Source organism: Colias philodice, chromosome 11, assembly GCF_061535455.1.
Source record: "Colias philodice isolate Cphi_HAF_F1 chromosome 11, ilColPhil1 Martin Lab GWU primary, whole genome shotgun sequence".
Taxonomy (NCBI): domain Eukaryota; kingdom Metazoa; phylum Arthropoda; class Insecta; order Lepidoptera; family Pieridae; genus Colias; species Colias philodice.
This window is the reverse complement of record NC_143096.1, coordinates 5,942,210-5,954,965: the sequence shown is the minus strand read 5'-3', so window position 1 is coordinate 5,954,965 and position 12,756 is coordinate 5,942,210. Positions and strand designations below refer to the sequence as shown.

Genomic DNA, 12,756 nt, shown 5'->3' with positions numbered 1-12,756 from the left:
AGCGAATAAATTTATATTTACCTCGTAACTATCGTTGTTAAATCTGTTTCGTTTCTGACCAAACGTAAAGCGCTGCTTGAATTCCTTTTTGAATTTTTCCTGAAACAAAAAAAAAAAGAAAAAACGATAAATATGCAGTCATTTCCTGCCTCGTATTGTATACTATTATTATATCTCTCGTTAATTAATCGGTTACTTTTATTCTATGTATAATAATAAATTGTTGATTCGTACAGTGTGGAGTCCTTCTTAAAATGCTTATCCTTTTACAATTTATTTAGTATTAAACTATTATATTTTTCATTAATATAGATGGTAATAATTGTGAAAAAATGAAGCAAATCGTTTATGATCGTACCTATTCTAAAGCTCCATTTCATCGAAGTTTAATTACTTACGAGCCGATCCCAGAGCAATTTTTCCACTACTCTAAACAATGATATTAAAACGCTTTCATTTAACATATCATCTCAACTGATGTATCACTCAGGGAATATCTCCATATATGTTTCAATTCATTAATCGAACCTCTGTTTATTCATGAATTAAGATAGTGTGTTTTTAAACTGTGTAGTTGCTTGTCCTGTATTTGCACTTCATATTATGTGTGTAAAAGGTGTGCCTAATGACCTAATAATGTTATTAAAGGCAAACATTTTACCAATATTAACCTTTATTAGGTACAAATTTTAATTTAGACCTACAGATATAAGATTGTAGAGACCGGTACTGCAATTACAATGCAATGCTAGCAGTGGTTTAATATCTGTGAAACATTGATATATATTCTATAGAGTTTTCGATCTAATTTCCCAAGAGACTTTTACAACAAGTCAAGTTTTATCGTATCGTTGGAGCAACTTGTACTAAATCTATCATCATTTTAAATTACGTGTGAGGCTATCGAGATTATTTAATATTGTGATCGAAAGAAATAATGATAAATGAAGGAACTTAACCTTAATCCAAAAAGCAGATCATCGAAATCTGTGTTTGAAATTTAAAGTTGCTACTTTTGACCATTGAAATGATCAATTAATTACATGTATAATATTATTATTAAAGGAGTACCTATGGACGCATACTCAGTAAAATACATAACACGTCACATACAATTTAAATAAAACTATGCACTGTTATAAACTACGACCAAAATGTGCACTTCTATTAAATTTTCCTCGGCTAATTCAATGCTACATAATATCAACCTAGTAGTAAATTTCTACGTCATTAATTTTATTCTGTCTGGTCGAAGTGTCTGGTCATAAAGATAAGAATATTCCAATCGGATTTGAACCCTCTTATGTCGTTTTGGGTCTTCATAAGATTCAATCAAGCTTTTGCTCGAGTAGGCAGAAAAGTTGCGTTTGTAATAAAACAATGTTTAGGTCAATATTTATCTATAAGCATAATTTGTCACTTACGTAAAATATACATCTCATCACTTTTATGCTCAGCATAGTTTATCAATAAAATAATGTATATATTTTATCATATGTAGTAGTATAAAATCTATTTAAATATAATACTTACATTATATATGGCGTAGATAAATGGATTGTAACATGAATTACTCATTGCGAGCCAGTCAAAGCAGAAGAAAATTACATTTATATATCTGTACCTGAAAGCAGATAATAGCTAAAATTAAGAAGAATTAAATTATTACAGAAAAAACAGATAAAATACAATTTATTTTATTCAAATTACAATATGTTTATGCCACATAAAGGTTATAAGCAATCTGATTCTGTTCGACTGACGATCAATAAAGTCGGATGTAAACCCAAAACGTTAAAATTCTACGTACAAAAAAATGAAAAAAGTCTTCGTTTATTCAATGCCTGTCGTGTTTGACAAAGTGATCAACAAGGAAATTTTTATTTTCACGTTATTTAAATGATTAATCCGACAGCTTTGAGCATCACGACGTTCATTTAGTTGATATATTAATAAGTATTATAAGACAAGGGTGTGACACAATACAAAATTGTTCAATACCAGTTCAGGAGATTGATTATTTTGGGTAAAAAAATCGAATGGTGTATAAAAAATATAATTTTGTATCATAAATTATATTCAGAGGTATTGAATAATATAAAACATATAATATAAAGCTCAATGAATGGTCGCATATTGATTTAATAGAACGGTATTTCTCTCATACAAATAACTTACTCGTTAATGGATGGAAAAAATGTTTGCAGTAACAAGTAACTTTGTAAAGGGAGCCAGCAGATCGCAAACAACGCCACCACTAAAACCAACATTTTTATAACCTAAAACAATAATTAATTTTTACAAAATATACAAAGGCACCTATTTATGTATTTCAAACTTTAAATTATTTTCAATGCAAAATGAAGAAAAATGAATTTATGTCGCTATGATTATTTATATTTATTTATAATCTTTATTGCATACAAAACACTTTATATATCTACTTAAACAGATTTAAATCGAATAATCTGAATTGTGGAAGACAATTTATATTAGCAGTAGTACTTTTAGTTCTCTCAGTAATGAATGGGTAAAAGTTTAAGAATCTCTATCAGAAATAAAGATATTTTGTTTGAAAATTATACACACCCGTTTCTTATTTTTCATGTGGTTTGCGTCTCTCGTCTCTTGAGCGTTTCCAGGAGCTCTAGCACCCCATAGTTTCATAGCCATATGTGCGTATGCGAATGTAATAACGCATAGAGGTATCACGTACTAAACGGTAAAAATATATTATTAAAAAAATAGTAGAACTCATAATATTTATATAATTAGGCATTTAAGTTGCATTTAAGCATAACATAATTCATTGAAAGATTGAATGTTAACATTCTAAATGCAAAAGTATATTAAAAATAAAAAAGGAATCACAAAAACAGAGAACGCGCTGTGAACTCATAATCTTTTTAAAAATATATTTGAAAATAAATTTCAACAGATTTTAGCCCGTTATGAAACATCAACTCTACTTAAAAGCTTTTAATACTCGCAGACAAGCGTTTTTGCAATTCACGAAAGCACACTTGGTATTTGTGAAACTTTTTAAGGTGTTTTTTGATATATCTAATATAAGAGTTTAGAATCAATATGTTGTAAATCACTCATATTCTGGTAAATCCCTTAAAATATTTTCTACTCCGATAATGAACGTGGAAAAGCAAACTTGACCTACAATTCAAATCACTTCACGGTCCCAATTGGAATATTTTCAAACCCACTCATGCAGATAAAAATTAAAACTCTTACTTACTTGAAAAACGTACAGTAAAAGGCGATATATGGCCAGTGAATTGGAGCCAAATTCACTCGCAGTACAAAACGGCTTTTCGTAAAAAACTTTTGAAACTGTAATTAAAATTGAGTAAAGATAAATTTTGACTGACATCTCAAACTAAGATCAATGGTTTTCAGTAACTTCGAACAAAATTAAAAAACTTTTTCCCAGAAGGCGAAAATGGGTATTGTCCAATTTATTAAAAATCAATCACAAAATCTTTCTAACCAAAAGGGACATGGATTTTCTTTCGCAAAGGTATAAAAATATTTCAACTTTCCACTTTTGTATGTACTTGAAGCGGGTAGCCTTTTACACTCAATTTGTATAAGTTGGTACTTACGTATCTAACGATTTTAATAAGATCCTTCAAATATATTATTTAATTCAAAATAACAGTGTTAATGTTACTAGATAATTCATAATTATTTAAGCATAATATAAGGATATCACATTACAACACGTTTTCAATTATGAGCTATCAATTAAATTACGATCTCAATTACATAAATAACAAAAGCGTTCGCCTTCCTACATTATATCTCCTTCACGTCTAGAAATAACATATTATCTGCAAGGAACATAAACATAGAAGCGATCATATTAGTCGAACGTTTGAACGCCTCCTTGGTACAGTGGTTGACGCGTGAGCGTAGAACCAAGGGTTCTGGGTTCGATTCCCGGTGGAGACGAAGAAAAAAGAATGTCTCGGTCTGGCGGGACACAGAAGGCTGATCACCTACTTTTCCGTAGAGAAAATCGATCAGTGAAACAGATGTGTGCATAATCATATGATTTATGGGATTTATTAGGGGCATATGCCCCTTACCCCACTTGGGGACACGGGACTTCACTTATATTAGTAGAAGATTTAATAAATAAAGGCTAATATATCACCTGAGTCCTGCTCCTCTTCCATTACGACCTCCCAAGACATCGCCATGGGTGCAGCGAGAGATAGCGCCAATATCCAAATAAATACTATTATCACTTTAGCTACTCGCTTCGATGTGTGTGCACTAGAAGAAAACAATTTATTGTGTTTGCTGTGTGAATTGAAGTTATAGATACGTATGAAGCATTGTTGAAACTATTTTATTAGTAAAAGATTATAATAGTTTATGGATTTTCTCAAATAAGTCATATTTTATGAATGTGAATATTCACTTGAAGACTTTATATAAGATTTTGGTTCTTAGCTACACCACTTATAAATAACTACAAATTGTATTTTATAAACAATACAATATTTTTTTCCAGATATTATGATTGATGTTTAACTTCTTTTGTACATACTTGTAATCTAAAATTGTGACTTCGGGTGTCCTTTTTTACGAGGAAAATCCTCTTAGATTTGTTTTTTACAGGGGTTTGTTTTTCAAACTCGAGCTTAAATCAAATTTGTTATTCAGTTACAGTAAATTTTCTTGTTCGAGAAACGATACCAAAATAACTACGTCTTTAAGTTAATTTTTAAAAGGTAAATGTATAAGGCGCGGGTCAAACACAAGCGGTGCGGGCGCGGGCGTGCCATAAGCGCGCCTCTTTAATCTGTTTTGCACCACATCCTTCTTATACATTTTGTATGAAAGAATTTTGGACAGGCGTCGAGGCGGCACGCCACCGTTGCGCCGCGGGCGTACCGCAGGCGTACCGCAGGCGCGCTTCCCCAAATAGAGGTCAATTCACGGTCATACACAATCAAAAACAAATCGGGCGGAGACGGTAGCCTGTCAGTCAAAAAACTCAAAAATCCGTCAGTCGTCTTTAAATATTGGTGGTGACTGCACGTGTTCTCTCTGTGTGGAATTATATAGAGCTGCTAATACATACCCTTCTTCGTGTAGTTTTTAAAGGTGAATTGAATTAATCGATGAAATGATTTACACAGGTGATGGCAGTAGGGAAAGTGAAAATGAAGAAGAGCATAATGAAAGTTCCCATGTATCTACAATGTCAGAAATAAAGATAATCCTGATTTTGATTGTGTTTTTTATTTATTTGTAATTGTAATAATATTGTGGAATGATCGGTACTGTAAATACTTTTGAACTGAGATTTTAATGATTAGATTTATATGGTTTAAATGTAAACCTGTGTTTGAAAACCATATTTTATCTATACTAATATTATAAAGAGGAAAGGTTTGTATGTATGTATGTATGTATGTATGTATGTATGGTTTTCACGCATAAACTAGGTACTGGACCGAATTTGATGAAATTTGGCACAGATAATCTTTAGACCCTGAGAAAGAACATAGGCTACCTTTTATTGCGAAATATGTACCACGGGCGAAGTCGGGGCGGACCGCTAGTACAATATAAATTTTGTGTTATTTTAACCTTCTTTTCTTCCATCATTACACCAGTACTACTTTAAAATTACTTTAAAACTACTATAAAATTTTCCAAGTAAATTCCAACATTTCCAACAAAGATATATTTGCAATCGTGGGGTTATCCTCGCTATTTACTTACAAGGAATTATCAAAACAAAATCGTTACTTTCAAATTAACGTTACTTTCAAATCTCTTTTAGCACAAAAAACATAATTTTACTAAATTATGCATGAAGAAAATGCATTTAACCACTCTATATAAATATCATTTTCGGACGCCAACAGCGCGCCCGCGGTGCGCCCGATGCGCGCCGCGCCGCTTGTATATGTCCCGCGCCTAAGGATTACGACTTTCGTTTCAAGAAAATGGCACTCGGAAATTGATTGGAGATTAATAAAATCTTTGAAAATATAATAAAATTTAAATCAGCGTATCTTTTCATCAAACATATTTTTAAGTAAATTAAAGAGAGATTGAAAATTTTATGAAGATATTTTCAGAATAAGTCATCTTATAATTTATAACCATATAATAATATGTGTAGAAACCAGATTATATACTATTAATACGTAATCAAATATAGATTATTTATATTACGATGGAATACATATTTTGTTCTACAACGGCTCTATTTTTTTAGAAAAAGAATGAAATAAGACCTATGTAGGTCTTTATGGTATGTAATACCATAGACCTCGGTAAAATAAAAATAAAAAGCTTTTTAAATATTTCCTTAACAAATTACTATGTAGGTAATGCTCCATTTTTTTTCTATGTCTATTCAGAAAATGAGAAAAACTACTGGTAAAAGCATAAGTCTAGATCGATTACTATGAAAACGCCATAATAAATCAACTAATATAAATATTAGGCACAATAAACTTCAATACGAATAGGAAACGAGAATAGGAAGGGGAAAGTCATAAATTTTTCCGCTCTGGTTATTTAAATTCCTTTCACCGTATTGGTTCTATGATTGACTGGTGTGCTCATTTATCCATAAGTTTTCACACAGTATTTCTTTGGAAAAATAAGCGATTAAATACAGTTATTTAACAATTTTATAGCAGGGCAAATTGTGTTCTATAAATTTAAATGTTGGTTTAGATTTAACAAAGCTTGGTTTAGCTGTTCTCAACGACTTAAATTACTGTATTTAAACCAAGGTGTTCCTTGTACGCTACTTAGTAATATATTATTCTAAAAGCTTTACTTGAAGTGTGCAATAAAGAGGTAAGGTATAAACTAAATTAACCTGGCCAGGTTTATAGTGCCGCATTGTGCAGTTGCGGGCTTTGTGAAATATGTTTCAAATGATAATTTCCTTCTAATTAAAACATATTTTGAAATGATATCTTTAGTCGACCACTATGATTACTGCAACCGTTTTGTATTCAGTAGGTTTATTATATTTATTTATGGTAGGTATATTAATAAACGTTATAAATACATCCTTTGTAAAATTATATATTATTATACGCGTATGTATTTGCAAAAGTCGTACTGAATTACATTCATTACATTCTGTGAAATGGAAATAGATTTTATTGTCTCTGTTTTTGTGGTTTGGGTTAACAGTAGCGTATCTTGTGATGTGGAAGATTTGTTTTATGGATAACGAACGAAACAATGATCTTCAGGAGTTTATACCTGCGGTTACTGAGATAATCTACAAGAAATAGTTAGATTTTTTTGAATTTGTTTCATTACAATAGTTTGATTTCAATTTATATTTATGTTTTGATATAAAGTTTGTAGTGAGTAAAGAATCTCAAATCACGTCCTCATCTATCTGTTTACGGCATGAAAGCTTCATTTTATCAAATAAAATATGTTTTTGAAATTGATAAGCGTTCCATGAAAGGTAAAAATACATATTATCCAAGCAATATAATTATATATTATACGAGTAAAGGCAAGATCGTGGTGATAATTTATTTTTATAAAATTGTTCTGACTCTTTAAATTTACCAACTTCCTAATAATAACGACAGATAAGATTTAAAACGACGAACGACAACATAAACCTAGTACCTACCTGATTTCTGTGTAAATGTATGTAAGTGAGGTTAGTTCTACTTTAAACTTATGCATGCAAAAGCATAAAGATGGAGATGAGTACAAGTATAATAGTAGTAGTAGTAATAGTATACATTTATGTTATAGAAAACTATTTTCGTAGCTCGAGTTAGTATAAAATGCATGGAAGACAGAACGAATTATGAGCCGCCCAAAGTAGAAAATTTTACTTGTAAAGCTTTACAACGAAATTGAAATCCTCGACAACACAACGAAATTGAAAAATCGCAGTTACATACCTAGGAATAAAATTTATATTCATGACTTGGAAACAGACCATTGTCTTCTATAAAATATAAAAATATTATACAAGAAAATTTGGTCACGATTTTTCACTTTGTTGGTAGAAAAAATAAACAAAATAAAACCATTCAATGCTATCAGTATCCACGGAAAGATTTGGGAGTGTATTGTATTCCAATTTTTATTACAAGAGCTATCAAATCTTTTTACGGCACAAACTTTACTTTAATCGATGCACGGGGAATGTGTTACAGACTGTTGTACTCTAAGGTTGTACTGGAAATAATGTTATTTTGGAGTTTCATTTATTTTAACCTAACGCTTTTTCTCGGACAAAAACAAAAACAAAAACCTACTAATGTGGAATTTGTTAAAACATATTTTATTGTATATTTGTATTGTAGGTATTTACTATTCATAAAAATGGCATGCTTTATTTAACACCATATATAATATAATATTTAAATAAGTTTTCACAAGAATAGCGAAGTTTGCGAATAGGCTACACGTAAGGATAATTAAGTGGAAACTGTGCTGTCTTTCCTTGTTAAGCCTTACCATTAATCTTTTCCTCTCGAGGGGAAAATTTGTTCGAGAAGGGGTTTGTCACGACTTGTGAGAGCTTATTCAATTTTTTGGTTGGATACAGTTACATAATTAATTTGGGAAACACGAAATATGAATGCCCGGAATAATGTAACTAAAAATTAGGCAAATATAACATATTCATATTCTAAAATAGTTTCTTGATAATATTAAATAGGTAGGTAATCGTCTTTCAGGATGATTTCATATAATTATTTTGTTTGAAGTACTTTGAATGGTTATACAACGCGCTGGATTGTCAATAATTCCTGAGCAATTCCAAAGATTATGAATATTTTCGCTTCTTTGATCAATTCATCGTCTCTTGCTGTCTAAAATTTTCTCTATGTTCATATTATACGCAAATTAAACGTAACACCACGAGAATAATTTTAAAGGTTTCGCAGATAACCCAATCAAAATAGTTCTAATACTAATTACCTCAGAGGAGTTATAATAGCCCGATGCCTGTCCACGGCTATAGCAGTCAGCGTAAAAACACTGACATTCACGCTCAGAGCTTGCACGAAAGGGCAGAATGCACACATGAAGTGAGGCAGCAACCATCGTTGTAACAACGCAGCTTGAAACTGCAATAAATCACATCTGGCAATGAAAAGTCAGGCATTACTGACCTGACGCTATTAACACCTTACCACGCATAAAGCTGAGCAGTTTTTCGTACCTAGCTCATTTTATTTATTAGCAAATTTTAATATACACCGCTCTGCATTCGACAACATCTGAATTCTGTGCACTTAAAAGTAAAATTATTGAATAGACAACTTTAAACTGCATTTAGTAAATTAAGCAAGTTAAAATTGATATTCATGTAAAACTAAATTTCATCATACTTACTTGGAATGGTATTGCAAATAATCCTATAACAATATCAGCTAGAGCCAAATTAGCTATATAACAATTTGTGACGCTTTGCATACGTCGCGACGTAGCAACTACCCACATCACCAAAAAGTTTCCAATCACAGCTAATACTGATATGGATCCGTAAAGAAATGATAGCAAAACTATCATACCGGTTGGTACATCGTACAGCGTATCTGAAACAATAACATTAATTTTACTCCTTAGTCATAACTTTTGGCTTATACCTATTCCTGTTTAGGTGTGTATTCTTATTATGTGCTTATAAGTCGTATATAAGGTATACATTATTATAACAAGGCGACAATCTCGGAAACTATTATTCGCGGCATTTCTAAAAATAGTTATCGTATATTATTTTGCTGCCCCATTGTATCAAGTACATTAAATTACCAATAAGGAGTCCCTTTTTGGAGTGTTTATTAAAATAGAATATATCTCATATCAATGTAACACATATTATATATATTTTAACGCTCATTATAGCTTGCTCTTTAAAAAAATGTCTTAGATTTGAGCATTCCGCCAAGCCTTGCTCGATTAATCATCCACTACATAGTATAAAACAAAGTCGCTTTCCCTGTCCCTATGTCCCTATGTCCCTATGTCCCTTTGTACGCTTAAATCTTTGAAACTACGCAACGGATTTTGATGCGGTTTTTTTTAATAGATAGAGTGATTCAAGAGGAAGGTTTATATGTATAATAAGATCCATTAAGTAGTGGAGAAGTACTGTTATTTTTGAGGTTTCTAATGTGATGTCGTAAAAAATTACATTTATTCCGCTTACATTGCAAACGCAGGCTGAACCCTACGAGTTTTATCAAAATAATGTACTAAGTATTATACACATTGAAAAGGTCTACAGAAAAGTCCGCGATGGTATATGTCTATCTCTTATGGATAACCCACAATAACTTTTTTTTGTCATTTACTTTTTACGACAAATAATGGCTAATTTTCGAAGCGATTTTAACCAATACAGCATTAATCCTTAACCAATTAAATACCATGGATACATTGTTCATTTAATATAGATCTATATGGCCCTTTACACCGTATGATTTAAGTGAATATTTTCGAAGATATTACAGGACGTAGCGTTTGCGGCCGCCCGGCTATGTATTTTATACCCGTGCGATGCCGGAGGCCGGAGCGGGCCGCTATATTTTTATACCTATTATATACAACGTTCACAATTTTTCTGTAGTGTAACTATTTAGTATCAGCATTGCACCCGTGCGAAGCCGGGGCGGGTCGCTAGTTAGTAATATAAGACAATGCTGTTATCTTATATTCAAAGATAAACAACCGTCATAGAACATGAAACGTATACAGAACCATTAATTAAAGTTTTTTAATTAAAAGGCAATAGTGTGAACAGTGAAGAATCATTAAAATAGTACACTTCACCTAGCAATGTTCCCAGTTCCCAGTCTTATACACAGCATCTCAATGAAAGTTCATTTTCTAAGAAAGAGAGCATCCTCAGTCTCTGTATGTGAAGTATTAGTCTTAGGGCATAAACGCTTAAAACTAAAAATATTTTTAAGTGAATATATTTTTTACAAATATTTAATAACTAGCGCGGTTTTATCCGCTTTGTCTCGCTCCTATTGGTTTTAGTGTGATTATAAACATATATGAAGCATATAATCTATTCCCATAAGCCTTCTCCGATAGGCTATTTAACACCGAAAGAATTTTTCAAATCGGACCAGTAGTTCCTGAGATTAGCGCGTTCAAACAAACAAACTCTTCAGCTTTATAATATTGGTAGGTTTAGATTATAATTATTAAATAATCCGTTTCATATTACTAACATCCCTATTTGAATTCTCGTATATCGGTTTATGTGTAAGGTTTAAACTTTGCACAGAGTTTGCGTTTCAATAATAGCCAAGATAAACGTGTTTATTTACTCGTAAATTGTTTGGTGTTAGTCTAAAGGATAAATATTGAATAAGATGCATTGTTCAGTGTTCTATATTCTATACCTACATACCTATTTGAGAAAATTTTTTGAAAATCACTTAATTTTTTATAGCCCTTAATTTATTTTTTCATCAAATATGTAAAGTAAAGCATAAATGATCAAGAGTTACATTTGCAGTAATATTTTACAGCATCTATCAATTTACAAAATTGGGGCAACTCAGCTCTGAAATGAACCAAATTAATTTTCATTTCATTTACATGTATGCATGGACGAATATCTTTCTGCGATGTGAAATAGTAATAATTATTTATTATTGGATTTTAACTTTGCATATTGAATGGGAAATATGTGGGAGTAAAAGTGTTCCCATGGAAAGCAGTTGTAAGTAAGTGTAACGTATGCCTAATTTTCAAAATTTATCGTGTTTCTTTTGCAAATAAAAAATTGGACGACCAAATGTTGAGTCGTTTATACGCACTTTAAATTAATCCTTTTAAAATGATTAATTTAAAGTGCGTATGTGTAAATAAAATTAACAAATTGGTAAATTTGTTCCGAATAGTTTGATAGGAAAATTCATCTTATCTAGGAAGCTTTCAATTTATCTAGTAGTTATCTAGGTGCATTATCCAATCAGGATTTGACTATTGAAGTGCTCTTCCACCTGTCGCGGGTTTGTTTTTGATATAGATTTGAGGACTTATCTATTATGAAATTGTGCCATTTAAATTTCTACCTTTTAGGAGGGAACAGTGGACACATTGACATACATTCAACCACTAAATATTATGATGCGGTTAGCCGTAAGTATGAATGTCGGTACGATGTAATTTTGGTAGCATTATGAGTTCTGTGTCATGTTTTTTTAAGAAAAATTCAAATATACTAGTTACCTAACTTAAAAAGCAATTCCAAATGTTTGTGTATTACATCTAAAGTATTGGGTATAGTAAGTAGTTAATAGATTTAGCAATTATTTTGATATTATGCTATTAGAAAATATATTACCTAAGCTCATTAAAACGTATTTAGATTTTTCTACGACCAACTATTTTTTATCCACTAATTAGTTTGACTTGTTATAACGTTCATTAATGAAAAGATCGCCAAAACTTTGTGGAATAACTAATTACCTTTAATGATGCTAATGGGAAATAGCTTATTCGAATTTAATAAGTTTCTTTGAGCTTCAGTATTCACAATGAATACGAAGTGGACATTAATTTACATACCAAAAACTTCTTGAGTGGAGTTTTGACCTAAATAATCTTCTATTGTTGCATTTCTTGACCAGTCCGCGTCGTCGTCTTGGGCTGAGGTAGTTGTACTGCAACAATTAAAATATCATCATCATAACCATCAACCCATATATGCCCATATCACATATGTAGCTGGGACATTGGCCTCCT

General features: G+C 31.3%; 1 protein-coding gene and 1 long non-coding RNA gene across 2 annotated transcripts in view; both read right to left on the bottom strand.

Annotated features, from left to right (window-relative positions):
• Window positions 1-12,756, bottom strand: part of LOC149484606 (uncharacterized) — a 172,417-nt gene that overhangs the window by 111,255 nt on the left and 48,406 nt on the right. The gene's annotated exons all lie outside the window — the stretch shown is intronic.
• Window positions 1-12,756, bottom strand: part of LOC149484608 (RYamide receptor-like) — a 43,100-nt gene that overhangs the window by 1,104 nt on the left and 29,240 nt on the right. The window contains exons 2-10 of the mRNA XM_089700812.1: window positions 12,580-12,674; window positions 9,382-9,584; window positions 8,965-9,113; window positions 4,172-4,293; window positions 3,251-3,345; window positions 2,590-2,715; window positions 2,179-2,279; window positions 1,534-1,624; window positions 22-99 (exon numbers count right to left, since the gene is read on the bottom strand). Coding sequence (XP_089556938.1) covers window positions 22-99; window positions 1,534-1,624; window positions 2,179-2,279; window positions 2,590-2,715; window positions 3,251-3,345; window positions 4,172-4,293; window positions 8,965-9,113; window positions 9,382-9,584; window positions 12,580-12,674 — 1,060 coding nt within the window. The remainder of the gene's footprint in view (window positions 1-21; window positions 100-1,533; window positions 1,625-2,178; window positions 2,280-2,589; window positions 2,716-3,250; window positions 3,346-4,171; window positions 4,294-8,964; window positions 9,114-9,381; window positions 9,585-12,579; window positions 12,675-12,756) is intronic.